This window comes from Falco peregrinus, chromosome 2, assembly GCF_023634155.1.
Source record: "Falco peregrinus isolate bFalPer1 chromosome 2, bFalPer1.pri, whole genome shotgun sequence".
In the NCBI taxonomy this organism is placed as follows: Eukaryota; Metazoa; Chordata; class Aves; order Falconiformes; family Falconidae; genus Falco; species Falco peregrinus.
The window spans coordinates 63207991-63230388 of NC_073722.1; the positions used below are offsets into that span (position 1 = coordinate 63207991).

Consider the following 22398-nt stretch of genomic DNA (forward strand, 5'->3'; position numbering starts at 1 on the left):
CTTTAGGTTGGAAGGAGCCTTAAAGATCACCTAGTTCCAACCCCCCTGCCATGGGCAGGGACACCTTCCACTAGACCAGGTTGCTCAAAGCCCCATCCAGCCTGGCCTGGAACACTGCCAGGGATGGGGCATCCACAGCTGCTCTGGGCAACCTGTTCCTGTGCCTCACCACCCTCACAGGAAAGAATTTCTTCCCAGTATCTAATCTAAATCAAACCTCTTTCAGCTTAAAACCATTACTCCTTGTCCTACCACTACGTGCCCTTGTATAGACTGAATATTGAATATTCAAAGACATGCAAACATAATGAGATTTTTCTGCTGGAATTATTCTTCCTGTGCTTTTTGAGATCTTCCCCATCCTCAACCCAGCTATTCAACAGCCAACTCCTTTAGCAGCTGTGCTGAAATTTACCCTTTTCCCTTGCAGCTGTGGTCAGTCTCAGGGAATTAATGCTTCATGGGAGGGCTTGTGCTGGCTTTCTCCAGAGGTGCTCATAGAAAGAGAGGTATTTAGGAGGGCACGTGTTTCTTTGAAGTCACCTAATGTCCCTTTGCAGAAGGGAAGTAGATGAGGCATTGGTTCTGCCATTTGTTCACTTCCAGTTTCCCCACAGAGCCTGTGAAAAGTGAAGGTCTGGCTTGATCGGCCAGGCAATTAGGAGAAAGCTTTGTTTAGACTGTGACAATAAATATTTTCAGTTGTCATTGTTCACAGCTCTGTAATCTCTATTGGAAGATATTACCCTCAAGGAGGTTAATAAAGTTGTCACATCCTTTCTCCCTGCCAATCCCCAAATTCACAGTACTAAAGTAACTGCTTTTTCCTTGTCTTTTTTTTTTCTTTTAATTTTTATTTCCATTTTCTTTGTAATTAAGGGCAATTACTTCATAATGCCAAAAAAAGTACTTTAACAATAACATACATATATTCTATGTGTTGTAAAAGCATAAAAAGATAAAAAAAAAAGTTTTTAGACCTTTATGTCTAGAATACTAGTTATGTAATATATTGGTGCAATGACAAACCAAATTGCTGGAAAAACAAGTGCAGTTTTGCCTGTAGTTGAAACAGCCATTATTTGCACTATCTATCTTTTGAAGAACAGTTTTTTGAGCATGACAGCTGTAATATTGCCTTATACTGGTTTTGTTCATAATATTTAGTACAGGCTCTCTATTTTGTAGGTATATGTAGACTACAACTGTATTTTCACAGAAGCATTGAGTAGCTGTGCACTGGTGACATACACTACACTTCTCTATTGACCTTTCTTTTTTAAGTGAAATTGAAGTCTTTATTGCTCATCTTACTTGTTCTATTTCTATCAACTGTGAGACAAAACTGAAGGGTTTTTGTTGTAGCAGATCAACCTTGGAAACTTTATACATGGATTTTAATTTTGCTTATACGAGGTCTTATTAATAAAAAGCTTACACTACAGTTAGGAAAAGGAACAATAAGAGTGTGGCCTGTGTTTTGCTCTCTATTTTGTCCATAATTGGGTAATTGCTTCCCATTTTTCAGTTTCACAATTAAAGATCAAGATGTTAGTGCTTTTCTGTCACTGTGACAAGCTGGGACAGTTAGTGGAAAGGTCTTGTGACATTGTAGTGTCTTCTGTATATAGCATATACTGGACTCTTGCTGCAGAGAATATGGGATGCTTTGGCCAGTAGTGGGTTAAGCTGGGCAAATCCAGATCTTGGTGTTTGCTCCATGAAAAGCCAAGTTTGTTGTAGCAGGATTTACTAGCACAGGCTCAGTGCCTTGTGAACACAGTGATGGTGTTTGTGGGGCCAACTTGTTCATGCAAACAAGTTAACAGCTTTTGTGCAGCAAAGAAGTAGTTATCTCCTGTGCCTGCATCCATGGCCCAGTTAACCCCATCACAGCAAGACGTTCAACTGTAATTGAGAATCGACTGAGTTTACTTTTCATGAAACTCAGTAGTTAAAATTTTGAACCTGCTGTTAGAGAGAATTAATTCAAATAAAATCCTTTCATATTTACATTTCACTGGGGGTTTTGTCACCTCTTACTCTTTGACTTTCTTCGTTTAAAGCAAAACTCATCATGCCTTCCTAGTCTTGCATCAAAAGAGTATTGAACTCTTGCAACACAGTCATGAATCAAAAACTTGCGCTTATTCTCTGCTATTACCAACAGTAACTGTTTGACTCCTTGTTGTTGCCAAATCAAGCCAACACACACAAATTGCTCTGGTTTCCACCATTAATGCATCTCTTCAGGTCATCCTTTTTCTGTTGTTGTTAAAAATACAAATAGATGTTTCTCCTGAAGAAACTGATAATTATCCAAATAATGTGTGTAAGCACCCTTTGAATAAGGCATACAAGCACCCTCTGAAAAAAAAGACTTCATGTGAGTGAATTACATATGTTACTCCTGTCAGAAACATGACATGAACAGATGTGTGGGAAAATTGAACCATGTCTGTTATAAGAACTACAACAGCTTAGCTTTCAGATTGCAAAGAATATTTTCATGGCCCTTAAGGATTGGAAACCCCTCACCCCTTCCCTTAATAAAAGCATAAATTCTGCAAAAAGAGAAGAGACCACCTAAGAAGAAATTGAGATTGGCTGTATCAGTAACTATGGGTTTAACCTAACCTTCATTCAGATTATTTTCTTGAAGGATCTGATTAATTATTATTTTATTATTTACAGGTCTAATTACAACCACATCTAGAAAACTAGATCGAGAGCAGCAGGGAGAGCACATACTGGAGGTAAGTAATTTCTTTAGTTCTCTGAAAAACAGTGACTGTAAGTTTATTGTTCTTTTACAGAGAGTTAAGTTTACAGTGCTTGATTACTATATAAAGAATTTGGAGAACTGGATTTCAGAAGTAGTTTACTTCTATGTTCAATATATTACAATGCAGAAAGTTACCTATCTTATAAAAACAGTGTGTTGGAAATTTTCCATAAGAAAAGAGTTAAGATACAGATTGAAGGCAATCTTTTTGTTTGTTTTTATATCTGTAAACCAAGATTTTCTTTCAAACAGTATAAGGGCATGACTGTTAAAAGGAGTGCGATTCCTTTTTTTTATGATTTTCCTGTGTAATTATTGGAATAGCTATTCCAGTCTGCCTTTTGCTGAATAGACCTCTGAAAAACAAGTGCAGAATCTTTTATTAACATTGAGAATACAGACAGATTGTGAGCTGACATTTTTTCTGGGTAACATATTTATCAATCACATAAGTAGATGAGTTGCAAAATAGGCATTATAGAGTCAGAGTCCAAGAGCATGAAACAAATGACGTAATTCTTTTATTTAGCTTCATTTAATTGATTGCCTGGAATTTATGTGATGGCTATTCTCGTTGGCAAACAACTTGAAATTAAAACACATAGACCACTGTGTGTCTTCCAGTTTCACCATGTTGTCATGCAGTGTGACAGCATTGTACTTCACCTGCTATGAAAACTTAATGCTCACAGTGATATATACTTAGATTTGTCTGGAACCTTAAATGTGCCTCTCCTCCGGGATGATAGATAAAAGACTGTAATGTGAACCAGCAAAACTAATGTTAAAACTAGAGAAGCAAGTCTGGACTAAGAACTTGTGAAATCTGTAAAAAAGTTTTCTGATAGGAATGCAAGGACTGCATAGACTTGGAGGGGAACGTATTCCCTGATAGTACAAGCTGTCCTTTTGCAGAGCTCCGGTGTATATGCAGTCTTCCTGGCCCTTTTCTATCCCTTTGGTGCATTGCAAGCTGGATTAATGCAGCTGTTGGACCATATTTGAATCATTATTTTCATTTCTGTGTCAGCTTTGCAAAGAACTTTGCACCTAAGTAGCAGTACAGTGGAGTTTCCTCTTTAGTGTGTTTCTAGTAGTAGTAGAAAAGTTAAGTGGTAAATCTGATTTAGTGCTAGACATGTTATTCCTGCAAATTATAAAGTCATTATATTATTCTCTTTTGAAATTACCACCTTAAATTTGCTTGTGTCAGTTTCCCAAAGCACTTCATGTCAGTTATATCTTATTTTTTGACCACTGCTATGTATATTGGTTATAAAATCCATATCTCATGACTTTTACTCCATGCATATTGTGCTGGCTTTTGTATTAGATTTACACAGTAAATAAAATGAGCTGTGGGTTATTCTCTGACCTTGAAGCCACCTGGCACAGTATGGTTTTGATTGCTTATACCATATCCCTGGAACAAGGTGGCTGTATCCAAATCGGCTGTTGAGAATGGTGCTTGAAATTGTGCGAATTCTCAGGCTGCAGCTAGGCAATGGTGTGGCAGTGTGCTACAGGCTCTGGGCCAAAAATTACGCCAGAGTTTACACTAGCAGTGTAATGTTGTGGGCAGTTGTCTGCTAGCAGTCATGCCTGCTAATTTAACCTTAAGTTATAACAGATAACATGTGCAGAACTCTGACAGTGTTTTTTTTAAGGTTACAGTTCACACAATGGTACATAAATCCTCTTGATTTCAGCATTCTCTATACAGATAGCAGATGAAGCTGATCGTTCTTTAATTTGGAATATTGGTTATTGCTTGCTGGTCTTGTTTATATTTCTTCATTCTTCCTTCGCTTTGAATCTCAGCTGGTTGTTAACGTTTTAAATAAAAGTCTGTGAAGTGTCCAATGGAAGAACTCTTCAGTGTGATACTGATAGACAACATGTCCCAAAGTAGCAGTTTTCCCATTTGTTGGCTTTATGTTTACAACTTTGAAAATAGTTTGGAAAGAAACCCAGAAATGCACAGAATGGTGCATAAATGTTATGAGCCAAATGCTGAGCATCTGGTTAATTAATTGAGCATTGAAATCTTGACCAGATGGGTTGGTGGGTTTATTCCTTGTTTGCTATTAAATTTGATCCTTGATTGCACTCATGCTTGCATAGTAGTAATTAATATGTTCCATTCTTTTACTCCCAACTTGTAACTATTTTCTGAATGGCAATTGGTACTTTTTTTATGCAGTTATTTTAAGTTAGCTTCATGTTATTCTCTCATATCTGCTTGTTATGTCAGTAATGCCTTCAAAACTGATGCTGGATTCAAACAAAACTAGATTTTCCTCCAGTTTGCCATTTTTTTATCTGCTTGCTCAGGGCACTGCTAATTTTATATTAACAGACAAATTATTCTGTACCATTTGGAATTTCCTCTTTCCTCTTTTGGGATGTGTTTTGATTCTTGGGGGTTTTTTTGGTTTTCTTTGAACTGAAAGATATGTGGTGGTGTTCTATTACAAGTACTGAAGGGAACAGATATTCATGTATGTGGAAATCCTACCATCTGTTAGAGATGAGCATGCAATTTGCATTTCATGTTGCAGTTCATGTGTTTCATTGTGATATTTCTTGGTTTATGCTTGCAAGTTATACCACATTGAAAATGTATTTAAGTTTGGGGTTTTTTTCCCCTAAAATAGATGTGAAAGGGCAAAAATAGAGTATCTGATCATGTCCTCATTCATGTCAGTGTAAAACCATTTTTTCATCAGGGATTCAGTCAAGTCTTCCATTGGTATTCGTTTCTTTATTTTGTAGCCATATTATCCTTAAATCCTTACCTTTTTCGAGTCAGATTTCCCAAGGCATCCTAAGAATCAGTGAAGGAATTCACCACCCACATTCATGAAGAAAAACACTTGTTCTCCCCAAATTGTGGTGGGATTGTTGGAACTGGAATACTCTTTATCAGTGGCGTGTAGGGTTTTTTGTTTGGGTTAAGGGGTATTTTTTTGTTTAACACCCTCCACAGCACTGATCTTAGAATCACAGAATCATTTAGGATGGAAAAGACCTTTAAAATCATTGAGTCCAACCATATATCTTCCTTGTTTTTTCCCAGTGCTACTGTAGTGACTGAGTTCTGTACAGTTGCCTCCCAGCAAAGACTTGTTTCTTTCTTTAAAACTCAAAACCAAAATGAAACTGCAGTAACACATTTCCTGCATAATTTGTTAGAAACATTGGGTGTTTGATTTTTTTAAATCATATTATGCATTCCTCTATAGCTTTGAGAAGTATCACATAGAATTAGATTAACATACCGCAGTTTATCAGTTCCTCTAATTACAGGAGAGCTGGCGTAGGTGACACTCAGACATCCCTGTGTGTTTCTATGTAATAATAAGGAAGGTAAATTAAGTTGGGGGGGAGTGAGTAAAAGAAAATTAAGGGGAGACCATAGAAAAGCTGATAAAGTGCTACACTGGGTCATAAAATTGTTTTTAAATTGAGACACACAAGGATTAAAATTTTACAGCTATAACAAAAAACAGCCCAACAGCAAAGAGAAAGTAAGGAAAAGAACATGAAAGATTGAAAAAAAAAAAAAAAAAAAAAAAAAAAAAAAGATGTCTTTACCCATCATTATTCCCTGTCTTTAATGCCGATTTGTTTTTTAAAAGATCCCCTTCGGAAACTGAGATTTAGCTAAACTTCTAGAGGTCAGGTAATACTGTTATCAGTGAAGAATTTGTTTTGTTGTTTTGGTGGTTTTTTTTTTTAAATGCTTTGTGTAATAGAAACTAAACACTCTTTTGAAAATATCTGAGGTCTGTCTCAGCCCATTAGCTTGTATGTGGGTGGCAGGATACAGCCAGAAAATGATGGGCCTGATTCTGGAACTCTTCTCCTAACCAAGGTCTTGCAGGAAGCAGGAACAATAAGCCCCCTATCTTTTTCTTTGAAATAGACGCTAAAGTAGTTTATATAGGCTCATATTTAACCCCTTATTAACCAATAAGGGATTAATTAGGTAAAAGTCAAGGTAATAAGGTATGATTCCTGTAAATGAACTGGTTTTCCATCTGTTCGATCCTTTTCCAGTAGATAAGAATTTTTTCCTATTTTCTGACTTCAAATAAACATAACTCTTACTATATTTTTATTCACTATCCATGCCAATAACATCAGATCAGTCATATAATTAATTTTATAGAAGATTTCATACTAATGTCTTGGCTTTTTAGGAGAAATTTTGACTATTGCTGGAAGAGTAGACTTGGTTCATTTCCCATTTCATTTAGTTCATGGAAATAGATTGTTCTGTGTTGTCTTAAAAAGCAATTTTTTCAGTGTCTTTCAAACAATATAGTGATTTTGTCTTGAAATATAGGGGATTTTTAGTGCATAGGCCTGTCAAATGATGAAACTTAAATTCTTATGAATTGCATCTTTTGAGGTTTGAAATCAAATTGTTAAATTGAAAAGCTGCAAGGAAACACTAGGCTGAATTAAGGTATTATTACAGTGAAACTGTTACCAGAGATACTATACTTGTGTGCTGTTCCTGTACTTAAGTTACTATTTCAGTCACAATGCTGCAAAATAGTGAAATATATTTTATGTATATCTGTCAACTCCTACATGCCATAAATCAAGCATCAAAATACTACGATAGTAGCTGAATAGACTTTTGGTAGTGCCTTTTGTAAATGTTCACCAAATAGCTTTAAACAATGGTCTTTAAGTAACTGAAGTTAGAGAATCACTGTACAGTTGTAGGCAGCTGTAGGAAAATCTGATTTCAAAAGAGCATTGTTGGAAGGACCATGTTTGAATTAGGTGCTAACCATATAATTTTTTGATAAAAACAGGTAACAGTAACAGACAACGGTATTCCTGCAAAATCAACAGTTGCACGGGTGATTGTGAAGGTCTTAGATGAGAATGACAATAAGCCTCAGTTCTTGCAAAAGTTCTATAAAATCCAACTTCCAGAGCGTGGTAAGCCAGAACGAGAAAGAACTGCCAGGAGAGAGCCGATCTATCGAGTTATCGCTACAGATAAGGATGAAGGCCCCAATGCAGAGATCTCTTACAGCATTGAAGAGGGTGATGAACATGGCAAATTCTTCATTGAACCGAAAACTGGAGTGGTTTCATCAAAGAAATTTTCTGCGGCAAGGGACTATGATATCCTTTCAGTGAGTCAAAATCTTGTATATCATAAATATGTGAAGTGTTCTTTTATCTGTGTTCTCATCACTTCTTACTCAGTAGCTGGCAGATGAGTGACTGCAGTATCTGAAGGAAGAAAGCTTCAGCAAATCCCAAGTATTTTTCTGTGTGCTTGTGGTTTGTTTGTTTTGTTTCTGAAGGATGATTTCAGATGTTTGTATTGGGAAAGTGAATCAAGAAGCTGTTGTTCTTTTCCAGAACTTGACAGATAATGAACATGATGAAGGAACATAAACAATCAGTTTGACTCTCTTTCAAGAAGAAAGCAAAATAAAAGTGAATTTATGTTAACACTTTGTGCTTCTGTCAGGTGCTGCATACTTTTTCTCCATTGCTGCCCAGATAATGAAGGGCAAGTGGCACTTTGAGAGACACTTAACCTTTCTGGATATATCTCACGCAAGCAAATGTGCTTGGAGCTTATTATTACTTTTCCATTTATGTGACATAATGATTTATGTGATCCTGTAACCTAAAAGATGTGTCTGTTTCACAGATTAAAGCTGTAGATAATGGTCGTCCACAAAAATCATCAACAACACGGCTTCACATAGAATGGATTCCAAAGCCTGTCCCACCCACAGAGCCCATTTATTTTGAGGAAGCATTTTTTTCTTTTACGGTGATGGAAAGTGACCCAGTTGCTCACATGATTGGTGTAATAGCTGTTGAACCTCTTGGAACACCACTTTGGTTTGACATAACGGGTAAGGATGACTTAAGGGCTTTTATTATTAGAAACAAATGAATGGAGTCTGAGATACTGGAGGGCTCATTGCAGCTGGGTTTCTTAATTGCTTATCTAAATAATGCAAGATTTTGGCATTCTTTAGCTGTAGATGCATACTTTTTTCCCTCAGTTTCTTTATAAATCAAAATGACTGAAATTTTTATCAGTGCCACAATATATCAAAGATGAAAATCACCTTGCAAAACATCTGCTTTGCGACAGTTTTGGTAATGACTTACGAATATTGTTTCAATGGAATTAAAACATAGTCTGTAGAATAGGGAAAGAGATAAAATGGCAGTTTTCTACAAATCAGGATAGTATACCCAAAGAGAGATTATATTGTTCACGCTGATTTTTTGGCCTCTGAGCTGCTTCTCAATTTGCTGTCCCTTAAATCAGTACTAAAAGGAAAGCTTGCAGTGTTCCTAACCCCAGCAAACTTCTTCCTGTACATATTCTTACTATGTCACACCTTAGCCTTTACCATTGAAAAGGGAATTTTAATTAGTAATATGAATATACATTGATGCTGTGGTGACAAAATGAGTAGTACTTCTTAATTTTAGACTTAATAGACCTATGAGCACCAGGAATACACAGTGTGTTCATTATATAGCTGATACCGAAAACAAGTTTTGTCGTGTGTTACATGCTTTAGAATCAAGGAGAATAGCACAGCCTTGTTTCAGGAGAGGTATCTTGTAGTGAACTGTTTCTGGTCTTAAGATAGCCCTATGAGATCAGGATTTTTCCACCACATTTGCAAGAGAAAGAAGGATCTTTTTCACCTTGGTTACTGCTGAAAATTTTAGCTAAGATTATGGTGTTAAGTTGCTGGAGAGAGCATTTTTTGAACTATTTCTTAAAAATTTAGTTATTTTAAAGGTCAGGTTTGCTCTTAGGTGTTTCTTAGGGGATGCTGAGAACAGCAACAGTTAAAAATAAAGTTTGTAAAAACTGATACATGTAGCAGGAATATATGTCAAATACTTGAGGGTGTTCTCAGAAAACTTCCAAGCACATGAGAACAGAGACAACTTTTCCCTAAACGCATGCTTCATGCATGAACAACTTGTGATTATATCATTGCTAATGTATTAGATATTTACATACAGGTTTTTAAATGGTTCTTTCTAATGGCTCTTTCTAGTCTGGAAAAAAATATATCTAGTTCCTGTCCAAATACATCATAGTTGAATAAAAAGTGTTTACATTTAGACAAACCAGGGGGTTAGAGATCTATACAACTGTGTAGAGGGAGTAAAGAGTTCAAGAGACCTTCTTGCATTATCATAGGGGCAAAGCTCTCTGCATCAGAGGTATTTTGGAACTGAGGCTGCTCTTTTGCTGTTCTCCCAAACATACACACTTATAGACATGAGATCAGAAAAGCAGAAAATATAAAAATAATTTACATGAGCAGGAGAGAGGAGAAGGTTCTGCGTGATGCATTTCAGACAAGGTTATTCAGTCAACAGCAAACAAACATCTGTAGACCAAAAAGAGTCCATTAAAAGAAAGGTTAAGAAAGAGGTATTGCCAGAAAAAGGTGAGTGGTTCATGGAGACGGAAGAGTAGATAAAAGAGGCCTCAGAGGTCTTGAGAGTTTCCACGGAGTACAGCAATGGCATTTCCTGGGGTCTTCTATTAGCAAAATTTGTTAATTAAATCGGGGATGTACTTTTCTATACTTTTTAGTTTGCCTGAACCACTGTACACTCTAAACAGTGTGTACAGCTGAATAGTATTCTGATGATAGTATTTTGATTTGCTCTTTCTAAGTGTGCAGCACAGTCTGGACATTTACAGAACTTCTATTGTGTGCTTAGTGCAAAATAGACAATATTTTCCTGCTATTTTTAGAAAGATATACAGGAAACTCCAAGGGAAGGAGGAGAACTTGTCCATGAACTGTAAAATAAACAATTGTATTTTGACTATTTTCTTAGTAAAAGTGTTTGGGAAAGTTTGATATGTGATCATGTTGTGTAGTTATCAGCTACTCCTACAGGTGGTCACTTTACTGCCCTCTTTTACTGTTTCTAATAGCATGAATTAATTTGATTGACAGCTTTCCTTTGTGTTCTGTGCTTGCTTTCCATGCTTTCTTTCTTTTTGGCTGAGCCAGGAGACAAGCTTGCTAGTGAAGTATTTTACATCTTTCAGATGGCTTGTGACCTGAACTGTACAGCAGAAGGTATCTGCTGAGATCACATAATTTATTACCAGATTATGAGATCTGAAATGAAAGCGTACATTTATAAAATATTTATTTTATTAACTTCGGAAATCAAAGTGCTCACGGTTGCATTTGTGACAGGTTTGTTTTTGTTTTGTTTTGTCATCATTACATTTATACAGCATCGATTCAGAGCATCCAGTTTTGGCTTTGGCCAAAACTGTTGCTATTACACTTTCAGCGTACCAGATGCAGAAGTTTGGGTTGAGTTCTGCTTCAGTGAATTACCAGATATCACCATTAATACAAAAATTAGGCAAGGCCTTTGTGATTTCCTTGATAAGAAAGAAAAAATTTTGTTAGAGACCTTATGCTTGTATCAGGGAAACTGAATGAGAAGATTCTTAGCCATTCACCCTGCTTTTTCCCTGAATATGGATATGATGTCATTTAGACATCATCTGAGCCATCTGAAAAAATGGTATCACATGCCAGCTATAAAATAAAAGCTAGAGATTCACTTTCTGAAGCTGACATATTGTGCAAAGCCCATTAAAAAAATCTCATGTCCACCTGTTTATAAAAGAAAAAGCTGCTGCCTTTCATGCTGTCCGGTTTGTATTCATTTGTGTGATTCAGAAACTGCTGCTGGACCAGTAAGAGGAGTTGGCTTTTAGTGAAACTAGAAAAATTACATTATCTTTGTCATTATCAAATATCTTAAATCTAGTGAAGCAGAATCCAGCCCATCTTTCCTAAACTGATATGTCTGTCACGCTATGAAACCTTCTAAAGGTGACATCCCTTTTACATGTGAATGGGGGCCCATTTCAGTATTTACTGTTCTTTCTGGATTAAGTATAAATTTGCAACCTTTGGGACTTCACCCTTTTGCTTCTAGCATTGGGTTTTCATGAAAGGCATTTAGTGATTATAAAACATAGCATGTAAAAACTCTTTTTTTAAAAAAAAAAAAAAAGGCACTCAGATGATATCTGAACACTATCCTTGTAAAATATAATTAGAAAAGCTTATACACATAATTAGAAGAAATTGGTTTGCCATATCTAGGATTGACTTGACCAAAATAAAAATTGATTCCTGCATTTTAAGCAGTTTGTTGAGACGTCTAAAGCAACTGTAAATAAATGGCAGTATTTGTCATTGCTAACAATATTTGGACTTAATGGACACTGTATTTTCATGACAGTCAGCACAGGGTGGCATGATGATGACAAACATTTATGCCAAACATTTAAATGTTTAATTGATCAAGTGTAATTATTGATCTACATGATTATTTAACTAGTTCAAAGGGTAATTGGAAAGTTTCACAAGGGAAGTTAAGATAATTTGCTTCAGAAAAGGAGCTTAGCCATATTTAAACATCCGGCATTTAAACATTTAGCACCCATCTGAGCCCTGCTTATTTCAGCAGGAGTTAGTGAGTTCTTTAGATGCTCAGCACTGAGATGAGCATCCTTTGGAGGTGCTGTAGCTTTTTCAGCCTTATATACAGTCATATACCAGTATAGTAATTTGTACTCTGAGCCAAAAGACACAAATCTGACTTATATGTCTGATATGGAATTTTCATTTATTTTGATACAAGGTATGTTTTTCACTAATAAGCTGAAGATCTGCACAAAATAAACTATCACATTGAACCTCATAATTCTGTCTCCTACTATTTAGAATCTTTAAATTTTGGTTAAAAACAAACTAGAGAATCTTGCTAAGAATCTACCTGCTAACTATCCATGAGCCAGACAAATCAGCTTTGTCTAAAACTAATCAGTTTTAAATATCTGTAAGTAGCAGCATATCACATTACCAGAAGAAAGCCAAAGGGTTTAAAAGAAGTGTGTATATATAAGTATATGTGTATATAGTTTCACCTTCATTAAGCATCTGAAGACAGAACATGATCATACATGAAAACATTGAAACAGTGCTGTGTTTTATGATAGTCTTCCTCTCCCAATTTCCTGAACAAGGTGGCAACTATGACAGTCGATTTGATGTGGACAAGGGCACTGGAACTATCATTGTCGCTAGACCTCTTGACGCAGAACAGAAATCAAATTACAACTTGACAGTAGAGGCAACAGATGGAACCAGATCTATCAGCACTCAGGTAATGGTCTTTCCAATGAAGTGCTTACAGTAGAAGGAATTTGTAACTGCGGGGTGGGGAGGGTGTTGCATTTTCTCCTTACCATTTTTTTCATCCTGGACAATGAATATGGTTTATATAAATTAGGGACTCTGTCTAACGGGTAAGTGGATTCTGGTATTTGTAGAGCCATGTTGTTCAGTGATACTGGTGGAAGGTTGGTGTTAGTGTGCTGTAGTCTGAATCAGCAGCTTTAAAGTTATGTCATGTTTCTACATTAGCTGAGTAAATGAAAACAGAAACTAAACCCTTTGTGCATGATTACTCGCAAGAAAAGGATTAATACTTATCTGAATTACCTCTCTATCCAGCTCCCCCCAAATCACCAGATATGATTACTTCATTTGAAATTTATAAGATGATCGTTGTAATGTTGTTTGGGGGCAGGGGGGAGGGTGTCCATCCAAGATCTGTGGATGACAAATTGTACAGTGTCCAAGTACCATTTTAAGAAATAGATCTGCTAACATCTCTGTGTGTCTTCCTGAGTATTTTTAGCTTCAGTGGACGTAGAGATTGCCAAACACTCTCCAAAAAGCAGCAGTCTCAGACAAACAATTTTTTTTCAGATTACCTCTCTACTAAGGCTCCATGGTGGTAGCAATTCATTGCAGTTGGACTAATAAGTTTACTTGACAGCACAGCCTTTTCTGGCATTGCTGGAAATAACTCATAGTAAAGTTAATATAGTAAACTCCTGTTTTTCCCATGTAGTTTCTTTACCTAGCCCAGAATCTGAATATATTTGGAAGTAAGGTTTAGCTGAGGCTGCTATGAATAGAGCCACAAGCCTCAAGGAGCTCCACTTCCAAATAGAAAGGAAAGGATTTATTTACTGATGAAAGACTCTTGGATAAGGACAGTGCTGTGTCTCTGTTACCTACCACTATCGTTAATCTGCCCCTCAGAAACTCAGAAGAGCAATAAGTGGGTTGCTGCTGTCTTTTCTGTACGTGGAAATATGTCTTCCAAACACCATTTCTTGTTGTTTAACTTCTGTGCAATATGTATGCTTTTCTGCTGTCTTTTCTAATATGTTGTCTTCCTTCTTATATGTTGTCTTCCTTCTTTCAACCAGAGAGAAAGGTGTTTCTTGTCAATGTTTAGGATTTAAACCGGAGTCTATTGATGTCTGGAGTCTTGATAGGTCAAATAGACTAAATTTTATAGTAGAAGATTAGCAGTTTCCTTTGAGAGCTGCCTTTTCCTTCAGTGATGACAACTGTGAGTGATATTCTAGACCATGAATCTCCAAACCTTGACAACCTATCTTCCAGGCAGAACTTGCTACTATCACAGCCATGGTGCCATTTCTTCTGGTGCTGATAACCACCATAAAAGCTTTGGAGAATCCTGCTGTAAATCTATTGTCTAGTTGTAGTAAAAATATAGAGCAGATTAATTTATGCTAATTACAGAATTCTGGATAGAAGACATGAATTAGTTTGAAGGGGAAAAAAAAAAAAAAAAGAAACCTAAAAACCTAAATCCAACTTGAAGAGAATTCCTTTCACCAGGGAAGTCAGAAAGACACCAAGAAGCTTTCCACTCACACTTCCCCTCCTTCCAAGAATGCAGTCAAAAATGCCACCATGTGGAGTGTCATGGGTAGCCTGGTGACTAGGAAAGGCTGAATATGGGCTCTTGATGACTGCAGATACTCTATCCAGTGCAGCTGCTTATGTAGCTGAATTTATTGCAGGCATCCTGAGCTGTCACAGTTGAACCATAACCTGCTTTGCCTTCCGGAACAGCCAAGAATTGTAAGGTCACAAAAATACTTTCACCCACACCCCTTCTCTTCCTCTGGGTTATGTGATTCATTTAGTTGTTCTTGGAAGTGTATAGTGTACCTTTTGTCCAATTTCTTTAAATGAATTTGTTGTTTTAGCATTTTGTAAAGCAGAGTGCGCATTATAAACATTAACCATAGCAGTCCTCTGCAGAAGAATTGGAGTAGTAGTCTCAAATTTATTATCTCTGTGACTGTTTTTTGTATGATTTTCTTTCATGTCTTTCCTTTCCTCTCTCTGCTAGAGTTGGCAAGAGCAGAGTTTGTGGTTTCTTTTACAAACAAGCACAGAGCTTTCCTTTGCATTGTCTTTTTCTCCTGCTTCTGGGATAAGCACGTTACACTGTTGCTGCCTGAGTCTTATGTTACTGAAGTGTATAGACGGAGGAGTAGAGATTAATTCAGACTCTGCAACTGCTGGTGCATGAACAGACTCCTGATTTGAACTGATTCTCTTACCTCCCCCGTAACCCCTGGCCCACCCAAATGGACTACTCTGTTAAGGTAGTATTCAGGACTATCATTAAGAAGATGCATTTCAGATGAAACTTCAGGGGAATTAAAAATGTTGATCAGAGGGTGATTTATGGCTGCTAGCGTGTCAATTCCATTACTGCTGAAATAATGATGAAAGTTTGAGTGTTGATGTGTTGTTGGACTCTTCTAAGAGCTTATAAACAGTTAAAATGGAGTGACAGGCAAAAGAAATGCTGAATACTGAGTGCATACATTAGGAACAACAATATGCCATACATGCTTTTAGCTTACAAATTAATTACTGTAAACATTGTTAAATTGTTTACTGTATTTCCAGACCTTGATTAACTGCATATTAAGTAATGTTACATTTAATTTGAAAAAGGAAGTGACATTTTCAAGACATCAGGGAGGGGGACAAGAAACGAAAATCTTTTTGTGTAAAATGAGTATATTGAATCTGACTTTAAACTAGAAGGCATTTGCTGGCCTCAGGCTATTAACATCTGTAAATCATTTAATTCTTTCAGGACTTCAGTTAAGAAAAAAAAGTTAAAATAGCTTTTTTGAAAAATACAGCAGTAGTAGGCGTGGAGGCTATTAGAATTTTGCATACATCTAGATGCCAAATGCATGATGCAAAACAAGGACAAACAAATTCCCGGCCTACAGTACTGGTGTTTGAAAGATGGTGTTAGAGATGACTAGTGTCACACTGAGAAGGAATATAATAAAAAAAAAAAAAAATCTATGTACTTATGTTTTTGTTTTATAATGTTTTGGCCTGCAATAGAAAAGGTTATTTACAGGCTGTAAGTAGCAATATATGAAGTATTGAGTTGCTTTTGAAGGGAAAACAAAAAGAAAGAAAAAAAAATCCTGTTTCTAGCTATAGCCACTTCCAGTCGTTGCTATGTCTGTCAGGTTTTCTTCACTGGAAGTATTATTTAAGATGGTTTAAAGCTAATTGTAGCATTTTACATATCACTGTGCTAGTGCAGAATATTTAATCTTGATTTATGCAAAATTTATATGGGTATTATGCTCTGGGAATGAAGGATAGAATATTCTTCATTGATTAAATGTGCATTTTTCCTTGCGATCATCACACTGCTCCACAGAGACATTTTAGAACTGGTATGCAGTTGTATTGTCTCTGGATAATATAACTTCTTGTTTATGGAAATTATTATAAACACATCAGTGTAATTATAAATGGAGAGAGGAGGAGATTTTAAACTCCACATAGAATCAGCAAATTAAAAATTAGATTAAAACAATCCAAAGGAACATCATGTTTAAACATTCCACACTGAGTGTGTTTTGTGAATGGCACATATCTCCTCTGTAACTTACTAGCAATCAATGCATTCCTATGTAAATGTAGGTTTCGCCTGTCAAATAGTTAATAGATTTCCAGTGCTTCCCTTAAATAATCCTGGGCTGCTTTACTCTCTGTCTGTATACCCAGGTTATATCTGTGAATAGAGGGCAGTTGTGCAACACAGCCCATGCATAGCCTTGCAAAATGAGTCATTTCTTTAGTTCCACATCATTTTGTTTCAGAGATCACATTATGGTCTAGTAATGTCAAACTTTTCTATAGTGTGCCTCTTTAATATGCAGCTTCTTTCTTTAAGAGATAATCACAGACTGGTCAGGGTTGGAAGGTACCTCTGGAGATCATCTAGTCCAGCCCCCTGCTAACACAGGTTTACCTAAAGCAGCTTGCACAGAATCGTGTCCAGGCAGGTTTTGAATGTCTCCAGAGAAGGAGACTCCACAGCCTGTCTGGGGAGCCTGTTCCAGTGTACCATCACCCTCAAAATAAAGAACATATTAGTGTATTTCATTTGAAATTAATCTTATAATGTCACTGTGAAATGCGCAATAGCTGATTTTATTGTATTGGATGTGTTACTTTGGAATAACACAAGCTTTTCATGTGTTTTGTTCTCAGGCACGTGAACCCATAGTTTTCTGTGCATGCCTTTAAAATGGTACTCGTCATTATTACTTCAGGTGCCTTTCATTTAATTTGAAGGCCTTAACAGTTCACATGAAAATTTGGTCCTCTTACATTTTAAAGGAAATTGCACATCTAGCACCTGTCACTTAGCATCAGTAAGAATTCCTGTCTTGAAAGTAGGGTTTCCTTAGTACATTTATTTAGTGGTTTAGATTGGAAGGAGCCCCTGGCATTCATCTAGTAAAAACTCTTACTCAAAGTAGAGCAAACTGCAAAGTTGAAGTTGTTCAGGGCCTTGTCAGGTTCTAAGTGCCTTTTAGTTCCCCATTGATTTTAATGGCCCTTCACTGGGTTTATTTCAGTTTGTCAAAGGTCTGGTTTGGACTGCAAGGCCCAAAACTATAGTGGATCTACAGTCCCACCAGTGAGTGTCTAATAGAAGGGAATAATTCTTTTCCCCATAACTGCTGCTCCCCTTACTAAAGCAGCACGGCATACCTGCAGTTAGCCAAGTTACTAAAAGGGTGCCATTTGATTCACATTACGCTTGTCCGCCCAAATCTGTGGAGGAGTGTAAAGTAACATCAGTGAGTAAGGAATGAATCCTGAATCCTAAAGTATGTACTTAGAACACCTTTCACTTGAGTCTGGGATAAACTTTACATTTAAAATGATTTCACTAATAGATCAAATTGTATATTTGTAGTTGTGTGTGCTGGTGCGGAGAAAAACTGCATGCCTGAGTCAGTCATTTGACAACTAATAGAATACCTGAGCAAGCCACTCATAGTGACTGAGTCTTTACATGTATTCTTTAGTAATATTTTTTCTTAATAATTCATATTTAATAGTTCCTCAAAATGCATAGCACTATCTGCTTAGCCCAACAGTACCTTTTTGGAGGATGTCTCCTTATGTGTTTAGCAGTAAGGTCAATTTAACCACTTCATGAGCTAATACCAGAGGAAGTTAATGCTAAGTCCTGAGGGTATGATCAACAGATCAGATCTCGGTTAAGCTGGTTTATTGGCTATGTGGTTAGTTTTGCAGTTACCAATGTTGGTTTCAGAGTCACTACATTCCTGGAATTTAACTTTGTACTTTGCACCATTTTTTGTGGTGCTCCATTCTAGAAAAACTGGTTTTCTGTATCCATTTTGTAGTACCTTCAGCACAGGTGGCCATCCACTCCAAAGATTCATCTAACACAATTGCTCTGGGATTGCTTTCTTTCTCATCTCTGATTTTATCTAAGTTTCTGTATTTCCGGGGGGGGGGGGGGGGGGGGGGGGGGGGGATAAACCTGAAATTAAATAGCAATTTTGATTTAAATTCATCAAATTTGACACTTTATCTTTTTACTTACTGTTTTTCTGAGTCAATTTAAAAATCTCTTGGGGATGGGAATTGAATAAAAAAATTTACATGTTAATTTTTAAAGCATAGTATCCATTAATCTGGTGGTGTAATTGTATGTGGTCTATTCTCCTTTTATTTATAAAAACATATTTGTATAGTTTAGTTCATATTGAGGGTTGAGGGGTTCCGCCTTTTTTTTTTTAATTTGTTTGCTGTCTTCATTTGGTTTAATTTTTCATTTTCCTGATCACCAATGTTCAGTGAGCAGGTGTTTTTACTAAAATGCCATGTAAGTGACTGTAGTGGACCCTTCCATATTTCTTCTTCCAAGGTGCATTAAAATGTATTTTACTTATACAGAATTTTAAAGGAAACCAACTGTGCTTGTGTGACTTTAATTGCATCCTCTCTGATCATGACAATCTAAAAAATATCACATATTTAAGGTCATGTTCTTTCAATTATTGCTGTTCATTTTTCAGTTGAATTTGTTAGTGAATGTATTTAAATACTTGACTTAATGTGTATCCTGGGTCACCTACCATTAATTTTTCTCCCCACTGAAAATCAATGTTTATTCCAACTCCTTGTTTCTTTTCTTTCAGTTTCTAATCCATGACAAAAACAAACTCCATAGTCTCCATAGCAATATCCTGCAAGAGATTTTATCAATGTGCCAAAATAGTAGTTTATTTCCTATTTCTTCCATTTTCCAAGAAATCTAATAAATTGTGGGAGGCAGCATTTTCCTCTGCAGTGAAAGATTGTATTTATTGTAACAGACCATTTCAAACACTGAAAAACTACCTATGTTTATGAATATTTCCCTAAATGTACTGTTTTTTGGATTATGGCCCAGTGACCTGTAAAGCCTAGGACTACAGCTACTAATAAAGTCTGAGGCTTGTATGTGTGGCTGTGGACGGCAACATGTGTGCCCATACCTACATGTGCCTCCCCTCCCTGCCCTGACTTGTGGTCTGGAGGTGGAGCTCAGTATAATTACCTTGTTGCAAGTTTTAACAAAAGAATAATGTCAGATTCTAGTTTTGCAAGGGCAAAGCTGAGGAAATTTCCTCTTCCTGTAGCAGCATACATGGCATTTCCTTATTATTTACCACAAGGAGGATTCATCTCATCTAGTTTTTACGACATGCAGTTTGGTACCTTGTCCAAATTTACATCTCCAGACTCCACCAGGTATCAGTGGAAAGCAATAAGTATATTCAGAGAGCAACTCAACCAACTTATGATATCATAAGTAGTTATTTTAAACACCTGTTGATGGCACAACTAACTTATTTAAAGCAGCTAACCTTCGGGTGGCTAAAAGTGTGGCTGTATGTGCAGCACACAATAAACTTGTATTTGGCCATGTGTTCTTGGAGCTTTGCTGTCCACCTGCCAACTTCTCAGCATTACTGTTACTCATCTGATGTTATCACTGTTGAAGGAACAGGATGGTGGCTGAGTGTCTTATGCCTTTTATACAAGAGTTAGATGCTGTGTAAGTCAAGTGGGTGCGCAGGGATCTTGTGTGGTTTCAGTAAACATTACTCAGATGAAGAGAACATTGCCTGCATAGCACATAGGTGAAGCCAGCTGAACTTCTGTAGGAAAGTGCAATTTGAAGTATCTATGTTAATTTAACTTCAGAGAAATTGTGTTGGTGAACAGTTGCCTATGCTGAGATTGTGCTACATTGCTGAAGAAGAGCAAGCAATACCTGTGATTCTTCAAAGTAATGTACTTCTGTAGGAATTCCACCACTTTTCCATTCTTGCCTAGACTTGGGAGTGTAAGGAGTTGAAAGAGGGTTGTTTCTATGTGAGGGTGAGGAGGAGTACAGTGCATCCACTGCCTTGGAGAATATTGCTTAAAATAAAAAGGATTTTTACCCACCCTGAGGTCCACATTGAGAATTTTTTGTAATTTTTTTTTTTTTAATTCCAGAATTACCAAGGATTTTTTTTTTTTGTCTTGCTTTAGACAAAAATCATTCCCTTTAAGGTATTTTACCTAAGGCATTTTTGATAGTATAGATTTCTGGTTTGACTTTGAGGAATGTGAGGCAGATTTGGTTTAGTGAGATCCTTCTTCCCCACACTTCTTAGATCTTTCCCCGTCCCTGAGGGGGGGGGGGGGGAAAAGTTGTCTTGAGGAGGAATTACTTCAGTATTATGGTCTGATATATAATGAAATGTCATCTTTTCATCTCTGTTTCCCAAATGTCATCAATGTATTCCTTTTCCTATTGTATTGTTTCAGGTGTACATCAAAGTTATAGACACAAATAATCATAGGCCTCAGTTTTCTGCTTCGAAGTATGAAGTTGTTATACCTGAAGACACCATACCAGAGACAGAAATTCTGCAAGTCAGTGCCACAGACAGAGATGAGAAGAATAAATTGATTTACACTATGCAGGGCAGCACTGATCCCATCAGTCTTAAAAAATTTCGTCTGGACCCTGCAACTGGCTCTCTTTATACTTCAGAAAAACTGGATCATGAGACCATGAACCAACATATCCTTACAGTAATGGTAAATAAATACAAAATTTCTTCTGTAGACAGTAACTAATGGATCTTTTTTTATGTCTTTTTAATTTGTCCCCTTAATTCAGACGTGTATTTTTATGTTTAATATGTATGCAGTCTTTGTCTCTGTGACTGGTACAGATTGAACCTTGAATTAGTACTAATATTTGGTGAACTACTGAAATAACAGTGCTAATTACTAGTAATATGCTAACTGTTTCAGGTTCGAGATCAAGATGTTCCTGTAAAGCGCAACTATGCTAGAATCATCATTAATGTTAGTGACACAAATGATCATGCTCCATGGTTCACCAGCTCTTCCTATGAAGGACGAGTGTATGAGTCAGCAGCTGTTGGATCAGCAGTACTCCAGGTTACAGCATTAGATAAGGACAAAGGAAAAAATGCAGAAATTGTGTACTCTATTGAATCAGGTATATTGACTTTCTCACATCTTCAGTTTACTTTGAAACAGTGTTTGCTAATACTTTGTTTCAACTGTAGACACATAAAGCAATAGCTATAAAAAAAAGAAGTGTATGTGTTGTATTCTGTTTGATTTATTTACGGTACAGCTTCAGCATTTAAAAGAAAACCACAATGACAAATATTCATCTCCCTCCCTTAGCTGTTTATGTTATCCTTCAGCTACATTTGGAACATTTTACTTACAGCAGAAAAGAAAGCTACCTTTAAACCCTTAGGAGGGGGGTTTTCTTTAGAAGTTACGGAAGCATTACATTTCAGATCTTAAAAAAAGCATTATTTTTTGATAACATAAGTGGAATTTTATGGCATATGCAAAGCAAGAATTTGATGAAAACAGTAAGAGCCTGAGACAAGTGCTTTTGTATTTAGCACAATGTGAAGGAAAGGAACTAAAAAATAACGTAGAAATATCCATATAGTTAACCACTAAATAGTCCCAGTTTTTAAGGTAAACTTTCAGATAGATGTAGCAAGCAAGGGGTTGTTTTGCATGGTTCCCTCTGGCTGATTTTAGATAGTGGGACTACTGTTATAGCTCGAGAAAAAGTGTAATACATTATTTAATAGTTAGTCAATTTGACATTAAGGGTCCTTTCAGAATGCGGGCTAGAGAAGAACGTTAGGTACTGCTGCTTATTTTTAACATCAGAGTATCTTTCTGAACTTGCCTATTAACAGTGCAATTCAAATCATGGCGATTTTG

At 36.6% G+C, this 22398-nt stretch overlaps 1 protein-coding gene across 8 annotated transcripts in view; it reads left to right on the forward strand.

Annotated features, from left to right (window-relative positions):
- Window positions 1-22398, forward strand: part of FAT1 (FAT atypical cadherin 1) — a 111979-nt gene that overhangs the window by 54761 nt on the left and 34820 nt on the right. For 7 of the 8 annotated variants that reach the window (XM_013301023.3, XM_055795531.1, XM_055795533.1 and 4 more), the window contains exons 4-9: window positions 2695-2756; window positions 7618-7947; window positions 8478-8688; window positions 12891-13030; window positions 20935-21210; window positions 21430-21640. In XM_013301023.3, the coding sequence (XP_013156477.2) occupies window positions 2695-2756; window positions 7618-7947; window positions 8478-8688; window positions 12891-13030; window positions 20935-21210; window positions 21430-21640 (1230 nt within the window). Of the gene's footprint in view, window positions 1-2694; window positions 2757-7617; window positions 7948-8477; window positions 8689-10842; window positions 10912-12890; window positions 13031-20934; window positions 21211-21429; window positions 21641-22398 lie in introns of all 8 variants that reach the window. The other variant, XM_055795535.1, reaches the window with a different exon arrangement.